The sequence below is a fragment of the Epargyreus clarus genome, unplaced genomic scaffold (genome assembly GCF_041222505.1).
Source record: "Epargyreus clarus isolate Ecla_fem2 unplaced genomic scaffold, WU_Ecla_fem_2.2 ptg000024l, whole genome shotgun sequence".
NCBI classification, from domain to species: domain Eukaryota; kingdom Metazoa; phylum Arthropoda; class Insecta; order Lepidoptera; family Hesperiidae; genus Epargyreus; species Epargyreus clarus.
In genome coordinates this window covers 11879400-11898330 of record NW_027332231.1, presented here as the reverse complement: position 1 = coordinate 11898330, position 18931 = coordinate 11879400, and the positions used below count along the sequence as shown (strand labels likewise).

The following is an 18931-nucleotide window of genomic DNA, read 5'->3' as shown; positions in this document are numbered from 1 at the left end:
TTCTTCCTATATACTTAGTATATAGGTTACTATACTCTTTGGTCCTATTCTACCTTCTATTTAAAGTCCATCAAAGTTGAGGTCTGATATTTTTCTATTATTTTCACTTTATATCCTATTCCATTATTTTATAGGTATTTTGGTTAGGTACTCAACTCTGAAATTGAACTGAAATTTTAAAGGGAAAATAACGATAAAATAAAGGTTACTAATGAATTTACAGTTATACCTATAATAAATAGAGGGTCAAATTATGTCTCATGTTTTCAATAAAACAATTTTATGATGTGCTAAAATTTATTCCTTCATGTGATACAAGAATGGTGCATAAAAAGTATAAGTCGCCGGACTAAACATTTTTTATTTTCCTTTTAATACCTTAATATTTTTCGAAATTACTTTTGGCAATTCCCAATGATTGCGATGGGTCCTGCAAAAAATTTATTATTAGGTATATAAAGAAATAACAACTACTCAGGCTTATAGATTTTATATATACATAATGGCATGCCGCCAAAAGTAAGTTCTGGGAACTTTAAAGTAGAGACAGCATTAGGGAAAAGGTAGGCAAAGGAAATAAAATGATTTAAGGCTAACAAAACTACTTACCAACGAAAGTAAGCAATCTCCAGGACCACGATAGCGCAGGACACAGCGATACCATACAGCATGAGGACCAATACCGGCTGCAAGTCACCAATGCCGACGCTGCTGAATGAGGAGACTTTGTACGCACAGCGAGGCTTCGCAACCTGGAGGCGCTCGAACTGTGCTGAACGGATGCCCGACTCATGGAGCTGTTTGAAACTGGAGAAATTGTGGAAAAAACGTAGAAGTGACAATAAAGATTATTTTTATTAAAAGTAAAGACTGGACAGAAAGGAGCAATGGGAACTTGAATACTGGAATGAAAAAAAAAAGAAATGAGATGTAAAATTGCAGCAGTTTTTAAATGCATTACTTTGAAGACAAATTGATTCATTATTGCGATATTGATGATGACACTACACTATAGTTACGTATTTGTGTGTATTTTAAATGTGGTCCACCAAACCGTACTTAGCCAGTTTGGTGGACCTCCAACACTTTTATTCTGAAAGGTATTCTCTGTATTCCCAAGTAATCCCCATGCTTCACCGGCAGACTGTAGTGACTAGACGATGGTGACACATACACAACTCTAAGCAGTTCCAAATATGGCGAGTCCTTCTTCACAGGCACCAGGGGATCGAATCCCTTCATGAAGTCCACCTCCATCAGATCACATTTCTCCTGCTGAAGGAAAGTCTCCTCAATGCGACGGTACACTGGCTCCACAATTGAGTGAAACGCGAACAAGCCCTGAAAATCGTATTTAAAACACAAACACAAATGGGGTAAATTAAAGGAACCGAAATTATCAGAACAATGATAAAATTGTATCTGCTACTCAACATCATAGTTATTATTTAGGTACGAGTGAAAAATGTATGATGTTCCTACAATTCAGTGTTTCTTAAAGTGGGCTCTTGCTTCGCCCACGAAGGGAGCTTTCGTGGGCGATAAAGAATTACAGGGAGAGTGTGAAAGGTACAAAGAAAATTGAAAGGCATTGAAGCAGTTTAGGGGCGCTATTTACAAATGATAATATCTTACCTGTCTTATTCTTTCGACTCCCTCGTCGATCTCATAAAACTGTGCTCTACCTCTTTCTGGCTCCAGTCTCTTATGGATCATGATTCTTATAGGATCCTTATAAAGCTAAAAGATCATGGTTACACAGGTATAAGTTGACGAAAATGATAGTATTCTGTTCCCGTAACGAACATAATTATATATTATTATCTTCTTTATAATAGTAAAATGTGGTAATTTTGTCTTTAACCTGATTGATCGAACACAATCGACACCTCATAATATTATGTTAAAATTCGTCAAGTTTTTTGAGCTGTAGGGAATACCAAAGAATGAGACATACAGACTTATGCTCGAAAACATACAGTAAAAACAGTTGAACATACTTATATATATAGTAATACATAAGTATGTATAATTACTATATTAGTATAATATACTTATATATAGTAATATATAAGTATACAATCCATGCTTACAACGTACAAAATAAATAGAATAACTTTTATAATCGCTTGCCTTAGTAGTAAGACCTAGACTTACACGAAAAATAAAGTGGTTATAATCAACTTCGTTAGCGGCGATGGTGATTTTTGAGTTGGCCAGCTGCTCGAGGCTGTGGATGGCGTTGGAAGGTGCCTGGAGCAGCACCACGATGTTAGCAGAGTACGCAGCGTATAACGCCATCAGAGCTGTGAATACTACTAGCACCATTATGCGACCTAAGGAATACAATAAATCTACTGTTTATTATGTATTAAAGATTTGACGATATATAAAAGAATTATAGAAGGAAGCTGTATATTAAAGTGCTGACGTCCACAAGTATTTTTTGGATGTCATAAGAGGGGCGTACACTTGAATTGATAGCTTAAGGAAGTTCTATCACGTAGAAACAACAAAATTAGTCCTGTAATATGAATTGAACCTACCGGAAATTCTCCTAGGTTCCATAGCACATCCTTGCTGGCTAACAGCACTCATAGTCAGTAGCAATGCGTCTCCGATGGTGCCATCCAACTGGGCTGGACTCTACAAACATTTATGGTTTACGAATCTGAACTTTCTTCTTAAATCTACATATATAGTTAAATCTATAAATCAGTGTTTTATTCTTTGATCTATATTAGTAATTTTACAATGCCATGAACTAATCTCACAAACTCTTCGAAGTTACTTGAATTTTACCTTCCCATGCCTTACTTCCCACCTACTGGCTAAGTAGATCGCAAAAGAAGAGAATAGTGAACAGACAGCCAAAGCTATCCAGACTTGAGAGGAGAACGGCAGAGAGAATATATTAGCAACGTATGGCAATGGTGGCTGTCGGAATATAAACTTGACGCGGTAAGGCGCGATCGTGTCGGTGTATGTGACGATGGGTAAACGTTCTGTGTTAGCCATGCAGTTGGTTCCTGCAATTAAAAATAAGTTTACTTAGCTTATCATCATCATTCATCAAGCAGTGGTGAAGCAAAGTAAACTGATTTAATGACAAAGAAAAGTATAACGAGGAAACATCCTTCACGCACCTTCGGAAGCGGTGGTAGATGTTCAAAAACAGCTCTATTTGAATCTGAATGTAAATGAATGATTTTAGATTTTTATAAATTTCGTCGAGTTGTATGTAGTTGGTAATTTATCTGAAAGAAGCTACTGATTTTGACACAAATCACAAAAAGTCAGACAGAATAGACGTTTGATGCAAACTTAATTTCGAAAATAAAGACAGACCTTAGGTTGATAATGAATTTAGCATGAATCGTACCCAAATCTGCTCTGCCACTGTTGATATCAGCGATCATTCCAGTCCACGTCCCATTTTGTTTATAACCCCATCTATGAGAGAAGATGTAGCGAGGAGTTGCGTTCAACATCTCGAAGGCAATCCGCACGTTATTCCAGGATATCTTTGTGTAGGCGTCGAACTGCGGTTCTCTAAAAATTGTGACTTGTGTGAAAAGAGCAGTGATAGCAATAAGGCAGTAATAGCCCAGGCGAATCCCAAGCATGTACCTGCTTAGGCCCATCAACGTTATTAGTGATGTTACAGCGGAATGTTGTAAAATAAGAAAGAAAAATCCAGTATCAGTAGTTTAATTGACTCAAGAGAATGTTAAGAATACTAGATAAAGGTCTACATTTCAATTAAAAAAGGACGATTACGTGCACAGATTAATCTAAAAAGTTTAATTTCTTTAATGTAACGGTATAGATTCTTTCCGCTGTCCTTCGTAGGTGACCTAGGTATCATGACATAGGTAACGAAATATTACTTCCTTACAATCTATCTTCTCTGGGCAAGTGGTACATAGTTGAATTGCTGTCCTGAATCACATTTGCCATCGTCAGCGGATGACCCTTGATGTCTCTTCGTCTTCGAAATAGTTCTCTATGGGGTCTGGTATCAACAAATGTGCTATTAAAGTAGCCTCTGGGTGTGTATATTAAGGAACCATTTGGAGTAGATTTGTGTACTGAAAGGTGATAAAAATTAATAAAAATAATGCTCTACACATATCTGCACATATCACAGTTGAAAGATATTTACAATTTATTAATTATGCCGCCTCTTAAGTTGCCGCCCGAGGGGGCGCAAGTTGGGTTTGAGGGGTTTTCCCATAGTATTATATAAATACCTTAAAGTAGTTATTTTTTCTAAAATTAAGTAAGGTTGGACAAATATAAGAAATGCATGCGTTTTAATCATTAGATAAACTTGAAGATCCTATAAATATAAACTAGAATCTTACATTCAGTCATCGTGTAAGTGTCCCCAATCTTCTCTGCTAGCACAAAGTCACTATCATTTAGCAGAGATAATTCCTCAAGATCATTCTTCATGCCACTATCAGAGCTTGCTAGGGCCAGCCAGCGGTACGGAAAGCGAAGATTATTTGAAGCCTAAATTAATAAAAACAAACTAACTACAGTGCTTCTTAGGTGTTAAGTTGGTTGAATTAATGAACTGTGAACATTTCAAGATTTGGTACTTCCAACGGGTATAACAACATCTCTAAATTATAAAAGAGTTTCTTGCCGAAAATATTTGTGTTAAAAGGAGATGAAAGGCGCCGGTGAGGAAGGGAAAGCACCGTTCCATGCATCAGCCCTGCCCTGGATACGCATGCGACGTCCGTATATTTTTTTCGTTGGTTTTTTACGTCTCACAGTTTAGCATGGATTTCCCCCACAACTGTCCCACAAGTGGGATATTGTGTGATGTTAATTCCACCATCCTGCTCCAGTGTACATTAATAAACAGACAGAAATATAACATTTATAGATAGTTATGTAAGTACTTACTTTCAAAATCTTCATTCCATTCGCGCAATTCAAGTCGACGAAGAATAACATGTGATGTTCGTTATATACGTTAACATTTTCAAAACGAGTTGATAATCTTATATTTGCTTTCGATAATTGTTTTTGTAGAGCAATCTGTACATCTATTAACATAAATAATACTATAGTTAATAGATTTAAGTTTTGTAGCGTAGGTACTTATATTTTCGGAGGAGGAGGAGGAGGAGGAGGAGGAAAGGAATCATGTTAATTTCTATAAAGTAGTATATTTCTGAATGGAAATTGCATCAAAAATGGAACTGCTGTTACCAAAATTATTCTGTTCAAAACGATTTCTTTTTCCGTTTACAATTTTAAAATAATGTAGGTATTACGTAGATGTAAAGAACGTAACTAGGTAAATAAATAAATGTTACTTATGTTGAAATTAAAATGAAAGTAGGAATTTAATTAAATTAATGAAATACTTACTCTTCTTCCAACATAAGCCCATACAAACTAAAAATGTAGGCGAATGTTCATTTTTTACATAATTTATAACAAAATCAATCGTATAAGTATCATTAAAGGTATCTCTTGATCGAACATTATTATAAAGTAAAGATAGAAAGTAAATCAATATGAAGCCTTTCATATTCTCCTCTTTTTCCAAAATGAAGTTGAAGGTACTATTCAAAGGCTTAAAGCTCACGTGAACAAGTTACTGTTTAAATACTGCTCTAGTCGTTTATACTATCAAATAAAATTGTCTATCTGTCTGTAAATTTAAACAAAAAACCTTGTAATAACTCCATAGGGAGTCTGGAGTTATTAAAAACTGAATCTGTAATAGGTACATACCTATAGAGGTATGTACCTATTACAGATTCAGTTTTTCATTACCACTTTAACATTTAATATCCAAAAATGTAGAATTTTTCATAGAACTTGATACATGCCGATATTACTCTTCATTTAGATATTGTTTTTACTGTATAGTCTAAATATCTACCATTTTTAGAATAATATGTCATCAAAATTTAAGGAGGAAAAGAATAAAAAAAACAGAACAATAGGCTTAGGTCTAATTCACAATTTACTCGTACTTGAAAATTCTGGCAGTTGTGATCATTGTAGAAACAATAAGGACAAAGCCAGGAGTCCAAAGCTAGTTAATTCGGTAAATATTATTTACCATTCATATTTACTTAAGCTTCATTTCTGAACCGATTTTCATAATAAATCCTAAACACACGTTAGAAACCACTTATAATTGCCTACTTGGTGAGCTTTAATTCTTGTTTCAACAAACGAAACACGAACATCAATTAAGTGAATTATAAATTTATTTTGTGAAATATTAGGAACTTGTTACATAGATAGCGAGATAATTCTACTAAGTTGAGCTTAAAAGGCGCTAAATGCACTGCGTATTACTAAACACACTAAAGATGCCACACATATTTCTAGCCTTAAGCAGTTCTTGCGTTTGTAGAGGCAGCCGTATAGACGGTAGACAGCAGGGGAGATCAACATGCCGTATAACGTGGCGATGATTGCAGGGTACATGTCATTAACAATATAGATTCCCAAAGAGCCCATTTGACCATTCATGATTAGCTTGTGGCATAACTCTCTTCTATATGAAGAAGATTTTGAAAATAATGTTTCTGTCGTCATTTTTTAGGCTCATATTGTTGCCGCCTGTCGCTTCCTCGTTCACAGTGAAGCAAGCAGCTAAATGGTGCTTTTCTATAAATAAAATGTAATCTAATATCCAAGTAAATGATTCTCTCTCATCAACCTCTTGTTATTACGCAATTGTATTCTGTAACAAAACAAGTTTTAAAATATTTTTTTTATGTTTGAAGCATAGGAAGATTTAACTTTGTATGATACTAAAAGATAAACTTAAACATAATCAACATTTTATCAAAATTGCACGTAAAGTATGAGACATGCCGTATAAAGTGAAAATGGTTGCAGCCAACATGTCATTGATGGCAATTATTCAGATCGCCGTCCACGTGAATGTCTTAATCAAAATACTTATAGTCTCCGGTATGTGATCTCCTGATTTTCCGCAACAAGACGGGAGACAGCAACATGCAGTATAACGTGGCGATGATTGCAGGGTACATGTCATAGACTTAATACTTACAGTCTTCAATACGTAATCTCCAGCAACAAGACAGCAGGGGACAGCAACACGCCGTATAACGTATCGAGGATTGCAGGGTACATGTCATTAACAAGATACTTACAGTCTTCGATACGTGATCTCCAGCAACAAGACAGCAGGGGACAGCAACATGCCGTATGACGTATCGATGATTGCAGGGTACATGTCATTGAATTAATACTTACAACCTGCGATATGTGAACTCCAGCAACAAGACAGCAGGGGACAGCAACATGCCGTATAAGGTGGCGATGATTGCAGGGTACATGTCATTAACAAGATACTTACAGTCTTCGATACGTGATCTCCAGCAACAAGACAGCAGGTGACAGCAACATGCCGTATGACGTATCGATGATTGCAGGGTACATGTCACTAACAAGATACTTACAGCCTGCGATACGTGATCTCCAGCAACAAGACAGCAGGGGACAGCAACATGCCGTATAGCGTGGCTATGATTGCAGGGTACATGTCGGTGATACCAACGCTGCTGAAGGTGGAAATAGTGCCGGAGCAACGAGGCCGTGGGACGTGGAGTCGGTGGTGGATGTTGGACTGAATGCCGGTCTCGCGGATTTTCATGAAGCTGAAAATTAGTGAATTATTAAAACGGGGGAGCCTTGTCTGCCTAGTATGTTGCATTTCCGAGAATGTTCTCGAATTCGAATTATCTTTAGTTGCTGTCTTTCAGATTGTAGCCAGCTAGATCTTAAGTAATTGAAGAATATTATATTCCTTTTATGATTTTTTTGTTTGACCCACTATAAGATTAAATGATGAATAAATCGTACTCGTATCTTTATTGGCTTTAGTTATTGAGTCACTTTTGTGATCAATTATATGATATTATATATGGATATTTATTATTACTCTTACTTGATTTTAAATAAGTCTTTGAAGGGAGATCGCTTCTGTCCGGGCACCCAGGGATCAATTTCGTTGATGTAGTCAATTTCAACCAAATCACATTTCTCTTCTTCTTGATAGGTCTCTTGAATTAGACGATATCCTGGGTTCAGTTCCATATGAAATGCGAATAGCCCCTGAAATAAAGAACTAAAATTAATTCATTCGTTACATTATTTAAATAGTGGCTTCCGACGGTCTATAAATTTGTGGATTTTTGCATGCACGGCGAACATAACCAATAGCAGTGATAGCCTAGTTTTTAAGAAACTCGGCCTCTCGATCGAGGGGTCCGGGGTTAAAATCCTAGGCACGCACCTCTGATTTTTCAAAGTTATGTGCGTATTAGAAATTAATTATCACTTGCTAAACGGTGATACATCGTGAGGAAACCTGCATACCTGAAAGATTAAAAAGAAACTCAAAGGTATGTGAAGTCCACCAATACTCACTTGGCCAGCGCGGTGGACTATGGCCTAATCCTTCTCATTATGAGAGGAGACCCGTGCGCAGCAGTGGGACAGTAATGGGTTGATGATGTTGACGGCGAACGACTATAGACAGCAGCGGATCGCACTAAGGCTTTTTTTAAGCTGCCTGTCGGTCTGTTCGTTTCCACAATCGAAACCATTTACCATTCCAAAATACAAAGTCAAGAAGACATGCAAAGCGAGAGGCCCCCAACGTACTATAGAAGTTACAAACTCACAACATATTCGACGCTACGAAATCTTTCGTGCGAATACAGACGATGCTCTTCCTACGGTCGTCGGTGCAACTAGTCTATAGCTGTACGCAATATCAATGACCATCGGAACCTGGTATAATATATTCTTATACCTTCCTAATCCTCTCTACGCCATCCTTCATGCTATAGAAATTTGGTTTCTTCCCTTTTGGTGCTATTTTCTTGTCATAAATGGCTTTGCGTATTGGCTCATTCAGTTTCTAAAAAGTTAAAATTAAAATATTAAACGGACAAAAGTCTTACATAGTAATTATTTTAAAGGTACTATTTTAAGAAAATATGGTCTCTACTTCTTAAGCAGTGAAAAATCGTAATAGTTTTTATATATTTTATTTCATGACAAGATCTTAACGTAATATTATGAATGCTTAAAAATCTAAACTAAACAAAGCATAAGTTAACTATAAAACTAACCTTGAAGAAATATCTATTATACTCAAAGTCACTGGCTCCCAGTTTGAGGGGAGAGTTCAGGAGGTCGGGTAGAGTCCTGACTGAAGAGCTCGGAGCTCGGAGCAGCACGACGATGTTCGCTGAATACGCCGCATATAAGATTGTTAGAGCCACGAATAGAAGGAGAGTTACGCATCTTCCTAAAATTGTATTTAATAATAGATAATTTGATAGCAATTATTGTTTTGGTAATACTTATAAAAATGCGCTGTTTTATGAAAGTATTAGAAATAAGGAAGGGGTTCAGAATTTACAAGAAGACGGCTATTTTAATCTGCCAACCGACGACTATACAAATTTACAAAGTCCGTTATTCATAAACATGAAATCCAATTGTTGTCTATCAAATATTGAAATTTAACAATTTCTAGTAGCCTGCGATCTTAATAATCATCACCGTCAACCCATAACAGTCCCATTACTGGGCACGGAACCTCAGAATGAAAAGGATTAGGCTAAGTGTAAATGGCAGGCCAAGTGTTAATAGGTAGACGACTATACATATATTTGAGTTTTTTTTATAAATTTGTTAGGTATTTTCCTTCACCGTTAAAGCAAGTGATAATTTCAAATACGCACATAACTTTGACAAATTAGAGATGTATGCCTGAAATTTAAACCTAGGACCCCTCGATCGAAAGGCTGAGTTCCATCCACTAGGCTATCATTGGTTTTTAGGATATTTTACTATCACTGTTTTTTTATTAATCATATAGAGCATTGAATATTCAAAAGCTAGAAAAGACAAACCCACCTGCAGCATATCTTGGCTCCAAGGTGCATCCTTGTTGTAGAACAGCTCCAATTATCAATATCAGTACATCTGCCCACGATCCATCCAGTTGCAACGGATGCTACGATAAATTATGTTCATTTTTTCTATTGACTATTACAGATCTAGGTCTGCCTTAGATCTAAGAATAGACATGCAAATAGCGTACTAGTTGTGGTAATCGTTTCTATTGTGTAATTGATTGGTGAATAAGCCGGGACTTGTAATGAAGTCTTGTTACGTTGAATTGGAGCAAAAATTACAGTCGGGATCTATTGGTAACGTTATACTTTACATTGTAATTCGTAGAAACCTAATTTTAATAGTTAGTGTTACAATAGGTAATAAACAACAACAACAACAGCAACATAACCGGTTTTTACAACAATATATTGGATATATCTTTTCTGTCGATTGTGGATTTTCTTTCACTATGTTTTAGTGTTACATATTTTTAAAGATGATAAACTGGTGGCACCAGGGTCACGTTTTCCATTAATTAATAAGTATTGAGCACTACTGGGTTCTGGTGTATAGGATGTTTTCCAGGAAGTATACGATATTTATGCGCTTCGACAAAGTCCACAAACATAACAAGGAATCTGTAGTCAACTTAAAGTAAGACTCAATCCTATTTAAACTACTACTACTATAAAACTACGTGCCAACTTTTATATAATGATTTCACTTGTTTTTGCTAGTTTGTCTAAGATTATACCTAACTACTTACCATTCCCATGGTAGCCTCCCATTTCGACGTAATAAACAGGAACAGTGCACAAGCAAGGACACATATGACAATAGCCCACCACACAGCCCCAGTGAAGGGCAGTGTGAAGATGTTAGACAGCAGCGCTAGGGGCGGTTCTCGGAACACAAATCTGACGGCCGTGGAGCCCACCATGGCGATGTAGTCGATGTACTTCATGCGCTCTTGGGTGAAGATTGTCAGAGTTCCTGTTAATTGTGAAAAAATATATATGAAGAATAAGATTTTTTTATCAAATATTATAGGACAAACGACCTGGATGGGTAAGACAAGATTTGAGAGAGAGGGCTGTGCTCGACATTTTGCCACAAGACATGATTTGCAACGAAAAAATCCGTAGAATCACTAAGCTTAAAGACAAGCTCTTAAAGTCAGCAAGTCAATGAAAATTTCTCCATAAAATATAATTTATAATTAAAACATTTATTCTTATGGCGCAAGCACAGCATGAAGCTGGTGCTATTTTAGACTACACTTCGTTTATAATTGAAGTCATTATTTCGTTCATAATAAGTTGTTATACAGAGTTTTTATAAAAATTACTTTAAAAAGTTACTGGGATAGTCATGATGTTATCCTTGTAAGATATGTCAGTAAACAATACACCTAAAAGGTATAGAAGACTCTTCAAACAGACGACTCTACTATTATTCGATCTACTTTATGCAATCTAAAAGATTCTTAAATAAAAGAAACATTCATTCTCCAATCTTGTTCTGTTATGGGTACCTAATATCTTACCGAGGTCAGCCTCTTTCTTCAGCAGATGGTCCACAATTCCTTGCCAGTTACCATTCTTGTCCTTATACCCCCAGGTATGTGTGAAGATCAGTTTCTCCGTAGCGTTCAACATTTCAAAGCATATCTTTACCACCATGTACGACATTTTGGTGATGGAGTCTTGGTGCAAATGTCTGAGAATGATAACGGATTCTTCAATCCTAGCCTAGGACTGTGTAGGAATGTGTTATGAGTGCTGTGGCCGTGTGGACACACGCAAAAATGAAACCATTTAGATTTTTGGTGGGGCGGGAATCGAACCCGGAACCGATTGCGTGGTATATAGTAACTGCTTCGCCACGCGGTAAATCCATGCTGTGACAGTGATCAAGTGTTGTGACAATCCTTTTCTGTCTCAAAATGTAGTAATGGAGCGTCATTTTTTCTACGTATAGGTATAAAGTATAATGCGCAGGTATAGTAAAACAAGTAGCTCGACTTGGCGGAGGCACTACCGTGCCTCCAGATTACATATTACACATACACATTACATATTATATACTATTTAAGTTTTAAATATTTGAATTATTCTACGTAATACTTAAATTATCATTTATCGCTAATATATAAAATATATCTTCGCATATTCAAATAAATAGCACGACAAATTAACATCCATATTAATATCATATTCCCACACATGCAACATGTATTTGAAACCTAAATTAAACCAGTTCTACCAGTTAATGTCTGTGGTCATTTGCATAGAAATGTCCAGTTATGATTTTATAGAAATCGAAAAATAGATAAGACTTAAGGTCAACTTAATAATCGACACCATTTTATTTAATGACTGCAAATCTAATGTGATATTGCATATCCTGTTTGCTGTGGTCTTAGAATTAAAGTATACATAATATTAATTAGATTTCGTCTGGTTTTCCAAATTCTACATTTTATGGTAGTGGAGTGGTATGGAGTGGGTAGTGGAGATATTTTATTGATGAATCAAAAGTCGTCAAGATACAGACGAAAATCGAAAAATTCGGTTGAGAAATACAATAGAAAAATGTAGTTAAATAAGTGTTTACGAGTAGAGTATACAAAATTTATGATGATATAACAATTTGAGATTTTTTTTATTGAAACTGTGAAATTTTCTATCAGTTTTTTTTATTACGATAATATATTACAAATAAAATGAGTTACACATATCGCATACGATAGTCGATGGACAAGAGTTCTGGAATGGAGGTTGTAAGTCAGCAATGTTTTTATTTCCCTTACCAACCAACCCTTCAAGCCAGAACATTTAATTTAGGCATTCTTGTCTTTACTCATTAAGACCTAGTGATAGCCTAGTGGTTAAGAAACTTGGCCTCTCGATCGAGGGGTCCGAGGTTCAAATCCCAGGCACCTCTAATTTAAAAGATATGTGCGTATTAAAAATTAATTATTACTTGCTTAAACGGTGAAGGAAAACATCGTGAGGAAACCTGTATACTTGAAAGATTTATATAAAATAAAATCTCAAAAGTATGTGAAGTCTACCAATACGTACTTGGCCAGCACGGTGGACTATGGCCTAATCCTTCTCATTCCGAGAGGGGCCGTGCCCAGCAGTGGGACAATAATGGGTTGATGATGATGATTAGAACCATCGTGATGATAAGAAGTAGAAATGACAAGCTTACAATCGGTCATTCAAGTGATATCTCGTCAGGTTGCTGTCAGTAATAACATTGACCATCGTCAGGGTATGTCCTCGTAGATCCCTTCGTCTCGACGCCAATGCCACATCACTCCTACCATCTACAACGCCATACATCTCTGGTCCCTTAAGATCTCTCTTTCTCCTCTCATTCATTATTGAAATGTCTGTTGTTATGTGTGTTTGTGTGGTAGAGTTATTGATGTTTTTGGTGCAGTTTTTTATGCTTTTTGGCGGCGCTTGCCAAGTTCCTCGCTCCGTGAATATTAGGTCGGAGTTCTTTGAGACTCTGTAAACTGAAAGAAAATATAATTATTACTTTTACTAGAGATGTTATATATGGTGCGAATATCGGCTGTTCATTATTTTTATTAATTTAAAGTAATAGTAGGAAGCAAATGAGGATGCAGTCATCAAATGGTAACTGGTCACTGCCGCCTATGGACATATGGATCCAATTCCACATTATATTCGTAGAACCTGAAGTCAATTATAGATGCCTTGCCACTTCTGGGGACTGAGGCCTCGTATGTAAATCAGCCGACATACACACTCGTCTCTTGAAACGCTATAACTGCTTTAGAAAATGTTGTACAAATAGATGTGACGGAAGTACCTCTACGGTGGAATAATTATTTCGATCGATTTAATAACATCTGTCAGGGTATCTACATATTTCGTGATAGCACACTTATTAGTGATCGAAGTAGCACACCTTCAGATAAGTCTTATGTATAAAGTTTTGACAAAGGGAAATCTCCCTAAGCTAGGTGATCATGCCTGGGGAGCGGCCGTGCTCCGACAGTCTCAGTTCGGAGCTTGTATATGCAAGATGTTTAGAAAACTTCGATAGCGTGATTTAGAATACTCGTGGCGCCATCTCTTTACGAGTAGGGGGAAGTCCTAACAAAGTAACGCGAATTCTTGTGTAAAAATTACATGTAACACTTATTTAGCCACCCACACAATTCACATTAATTCACATATCATACATCTAGGCTGGCCTTTAGAATACGAATAAGTTAATCTCAAATCTCCGTACTCGATCTGTGTCGGCCGTAATTGACATAATTAATAGTGGTACGGACATGCGGTCAGATTGACACGTTAGATGAAGTCGTTAGCGCCACACCGACAGAGGTCTAATGTACTATTCTGGAAAATCCTAACGCGAATTTTAAACTAGGTACGTTAGTAACTCGATTGATCGAGACGACTGAAATTACTGTAGAAAGTGAGACTTGGAATTTGTCATGCCAATTGCATGTATGTTATGTCAGAATTTCTCATGATCAATGGTTTACTAACCGACTTCAAGCAAAGGTTCTGTATTTAACTATAAAATGTATTTAAGTAGGTATGAATGTATGTAAACTTGTTGTCCGCGATTCTCTCAAAAACTACTGCTGATCCAATTTCTAAAAGGTTTTGATATAAATTGCAAGTCTGAAATTGTAACATTTATTATGTATAATATATGTGTTTATGGCATCCACGACACGGGCAATCCTAGTGTGGAGCTGTGATTGTAGCAAACAGTGTATTTTAAATTGGAAATGTATCGAGACTGAATAATGTGTGTCTATTCCAGAATAAGACGCCAAATGCTAATTGTTTTAATGGCCACAGTGGTGCTTAATTAATAGCGAATAGACGCGCTTTCAATTACTTGAATGAATTTAGAATTTGTTAGACTTTTCATCTAGGACGGCTCCATCGCCGCACCTATTTCTGACTTAGCAATTAAATATTTAGTATCTATAATTCTAAGAAATTTTAATTAATGAATAGCTTTATAACGTTCATTATTATTTAGAGTCTTAAATTATTATAGCTGTGGATTTAAAAATATGAAAGGATATTTTCATAATTTCCATTTGTGTTACGAGGTTTCTGTCATCATTTTTTTCTTGATGATTACAAGACATTGAGAAAAGGTAGTGACTTAGTGAGTAAATAACTAACTCTACAGATCTGTGAAATTTGGTAAAACACACGAACTTTTTACTCGTCTATGCTAAGGGGGAGGGGGGAGAGGTTAGTTCATTTAACGTGCTCCTTCCTATATATGCCCATGCTTCATTGAAGGTGACCAGAGGATAAATGACCGCCACCCACAGACGTATTGCTACCTCTGAGGACTAAGTTGGAATGTCTCTTGCAATTTACATTCTCGGAATTTGGTGGACGCACAATCCTTCGCCTAAATTCCTACATACATTACGTTTACATAGAAAATACATACCTTCAGTAAACACAAACTCTCTATCACTGATTCTTTTAGCAATAACCACGTTGCTATCCACCAATGCTTCGACGTCGTTTAGTACATCCAAATTCTCTCCATTCGAAGTTATAAGTAGCCATCTGTACGGAGATCTGAAGTAACTGTTGTCACTTGCCTGGTTTGTAGAAAATAAAATTTAATTAGCTGCATGGATAACTTAGTGGTACCGAATGGAATGTCGGTCTTTATTCCGATTATATATAGAAGTAGCAGACGAGCATGCAGTCCATCCGATGGTAAGTGGCTACTGCCGCCCATGGACATCTGTAATCCAGATAGGATTAGATATTCCTACCTGAGGTCGGCCACAGATGCGCCGCTACCCCTGAGGACTAAGCTGGAACGCCTCGGAAAAGCATGTCTCCCTTACCACACCCTTCAAAACGGAACACAGAAGCGCCTAACACTGCTGTTATTAGGCAGAAATAGGTGTGGCGGTGGTGCCGCCGGAGTCGAACCATAAAGGGTTCTACCACCTTCAGATTGATTTATTTGTATACAAACTTCAAGAATATTTTTTCAGAATTAAACAAACTATGAATAGGAAAGTTAGTTTCGCTTTATACCTACTTAAGCAGCAATGTAGAATTGCAATTATCAGAATTTCAATGTAATTTATTACATTCATTTTTTTTACAAAAATAGCATATTTGTAAACATTGCAAAACGAGTAGTAGTACCTATTAATATTTATATTTTTAGATATTTCCTTATAATCAACAAGTTTCAAGCTTTATGGTCTTTGCTTGTTATATTATTATAGTCGCTAGTTTAAAACATCTATTTAAATACACGACAATAAGTGTCAAGTACTAAAGATGCATCCAACGATACAACGCCTCTAATTAAGGGAACCTAACTATCAATCAATTATTAATTAATTATTGTTTCTTGAATTTAGTATTAGTATGCACTATGCAGTGTTAGGTGATGTAATCAGGATGTATCTACTGTATCGTACGTTTGCCTCGCCAACAAAGTTTACTTACATATAGTATGAAACCCAAGACGGCTTTTTCTTTGTGCGATTTATCAGTATTTGACATACATATATTTGTTGAAAATCTCTTCTGATTGGGTTACATTAAGAGACATAAATAGATAAAACCCATTTTACTTATGTTTGAACAAGATATATAATATATAAAAATTATATACCTACTTAATGTTTTTCACATTGAGTTGTTAAGTTCAAGGGTGGGCAATCGAAAAAAAAGGTTTTTCCTCGCCCTACCAATCGTGCTGCCCTGAGCGCCATTTGAATTTTGCTTCCCAGATTAAGTCGTCGAAAAAAGGGTCTTCCAATTATCCATATTTATGTTAATAATATACCTAAATGTCATTATATTATAAAATAATATAAATTTATATTATAAAAAAATTGCCCGTTCCTATAATTTGCCGCGGGTCGGATCCTAACCCGAGGCGGGCCAAATCCGGCCCGCGGGCCGCAAGTTGCTCATGTGATTTAGGTAACGCCATCAACATACCCATAACAGTAATGTAGTAGTTTCAGGGCAGGTAAAATCGACCATTATCATGACATGGTGCAGGTAGTACTCCGAGGCGGAAGGCTGCATAGCGGACGCAATATTGATACCATTCTCATTTAGTTTTTTTGCCAGAGACAGTGATTCATCTGAAAAAGATAGAAATATTATACTGGACTAAAACACTGTGAAGTGAACAACATATTTATTTTATGGATTTATTGTTTGTGTTTATGTACGATATTTTTTATGGTTTTGAATGAATTTTTGAGAATATTTTTTTTATAAAATGAAGTTTGAATTTTTAAGAGTTTTTAATTTTAACACGAGAATATAAGAAAACAATATAACACACTATATTTGTTATCTGTAATTTCATTGTGTTGCAATAATCGGAATTAAGATTTTCTTTCTTTGTATTGATTATTTTCATTAATATCTATTTATAACAATTAAATATTTCTTATCTGTCTGTTTGATTATCATTTATACCTAATACAATTTATCAGCATAGAGAAAATTATAAGACCTAACTCAAGACAATAATAATAATTGACTGATTATTCGGTAACAGATGCGTTCACTTACATTTATTCCAGCACAAATTAGGGGTCAGTAAAACTGTTGGTCTTTCTTGGCGCAAAATGAATGACACTACCATATCTTTAGTATTACTAGCACACGCTAAAATTAAACTATAAAATAAACTAATTATAAAAATAGTTTTTAACTTCATTGCTGCTTCTACTTCAAGTGTTCTAGAAGAAACAAGAAGACAACCACAAAGGAACAACAAAAGAAAACTAATTCTTGGACCTTATAGACAGTTACAGTTTTAGTATGAATATATTATTATGTTTTGCCATGAAAGAAACGAAATATATTTTTTATGTAAGTAGGTACAGTCACAATGTTAACTTAATGTAGGTACCTTTTTATTACGAGGGAGATACATTACGAGGGGTAAACCTTCAAAAGGCACCCGATGACGTGGGAGCGACGCCGGGTTATGTGGGATTTTTACCGCACTAAAACACCCCGGTGGCCGTCCTCAACGCTCGTTGGAGTACTCCAGGATCTCCGACGGAACACAAGCGGAGTCCTCCAAGTGCGATGCCCCGATCGGGCTCTGCCCTGGGGGAGCGTTCGCTCCTCCCACACCATCTGGTGTTTACGACGGTATGAGACACATACCGCCGTCCTTCGCGGGGCCGCTTACTGGACGGTTCGAGCTCCCACTCTTGCCGCCCGCAACACTGGATGCCCCATTTTAGTCGCCTCTTACGATAGGCAGGGGATACCGTAGCCTTATTCTAGTCCCGGAACTACAGGGACTAATGTATATTAGGCACATGATATGATATATTACTTAATGATATATTGAATAATGTGATTTATTTCATAATGACATACCACCACCTATTATTTAATGGTGTAGCCGCCACACCTATTTCTAGGGTGAACAAGTTCGATGGAAGGGTATGGATGTCGGATGTCTTACACAGATGTGGTGACCATCTTAGTCCTTAGCACTGACAACGTATTTGTGATCGGCTTCAGGTACTTCTTGTGCTATATAGAGTTAATTACAGGTGCACTGCAACCTCGTTTACTACATCAATCTTTATTAATTAAATTAAAAAAATAGTAAGTACAAATGTTTAGTCATCAATTCATTCAATAAAATAGTTTTTTTTTTAATATTTATATCTAACAATAAGGCAGATGGGCTACCTGGTGGAAGCAGTCACCCTTGCCTATGGACATACCGCAGCACCGGAGGATTCGCCAATGCATCGCCGGCGCTGAAGAAGAGCTCTTTTTACACCCCTCTTGAAGAGCCCCATGTCAAGGAATACCCATAGATTAGTAAAGATTACTCACTCCTAACAAGAAAATGTACCCAGTTTTGAGAATTGAAATTTTTGCGTAAAATTAGTTTTGCCACGTCTCCGTGCTAAAATGAGCCTAAAATATTTAAAATAATTATT

The 18931-nt window shown here is 36.4% G+C and overlaps 3 protein-coding genes across 4 annotated transcripts in view; all 3 read right to left on the bottom strand.

The window, feature by feature from the left end:
* LOC140752399 (BOS complex subunit NCLN) overlaps positions 1–18931 on the bottom strand; it is a 217814-nt gene that overhangs the window by 142597 nt on the left and 56286 nt on the right. The gene's annotated exons all lie outside the window — the stretch shown is intronic.
* Positions 73–4086, bottom strand: LOC140752471 (probable glutamate receptor). The gene is made up of 8 exons (XM_073086794.1): positions 3899–4086; positions 3383–3552; positions 2803–3029; positions 2547–2646; positions 2158–2336; positions 1636–1740; positions 1175–1341; positions 73–807 (listed from the first exon to the last, which is right to left on the bottom strand). The coding sequence occupies exons 1-8, from the start codon at positions 3958–3960 to the stop codon at positions 606–608; spliced, it is 1212 nt and encodes a 403-aa protein (XP_072942895.1). The 5' UTR covers positions 3961–4086; the 3' UTR covers positions 73–605.
* LOC140752470 (ionotropic receptor 75a) lies at positions 6238–17676 on the bottom strand. The gene is made up of 12 exons (XM_073086793.1): positions 17529–17676; positions 16941–17089; positions 15409–15565; positions 13147–13459; positions 11474–11646; positions 10694–10920; positions 9946–10045; positions 9153–9331; positions 8831–8938; positions 7961–8127; positions 7473–7670; positions 6238–6727 (listed from the first exon to the last, which is right to left on the bottom strand). Exons 1-12 carry the CDS (start codon positions 17674–17676, stop codon positions 6670–6672), a joined length of 1977 nt encoding a protein of 658 aa, XP_072942894.1. The 3' UTR covers positions 6238–6669.

Coding starts and splice junctions, on each gene's coding strand:
- LOC140752471 (XM_073086794.1), bottom strand. CDS start 3,960: ATGGCAAATGTGATTCAGGACAGCAATTCAACTATGTACCACTTGCCC. Junction 2,647..2,802: donor GGGAAGTAAGGCATGGGAAG/GTAAAATTCAAG, acceptor AAATGTTTGTAG/AGTCCAGCCCAGTTGGATGG. Junction 2,337..2,546: donor GGAACCTAGGAGAATTTCCG/GTAGGTTCAATT, acceptor TGTATTCCTTAG/GTCGCATAATGGTGCTAGTA.
- LOC140752470 (XM_073086793.1), bottom strand. CDS start 17,676: ATGAAGTTAAAAACTATTTTTATAATTAGTTTATTTTATAGTTTAATT. Junction 17,090..17,528: donor TAATTTGTGCTGGAATAAAT/GTAAGTGAACGC, acceptor TATCTTTTTCAG/ATGAATCACTGTCTCTGGCA. Junction 9,332..9,945: donor GGAGCCAAGATATGCTGCAG/GTGGGTTTGTCT, acceptor ATACAATTTTAG/GAAGATGCGTAACTCTCCTT.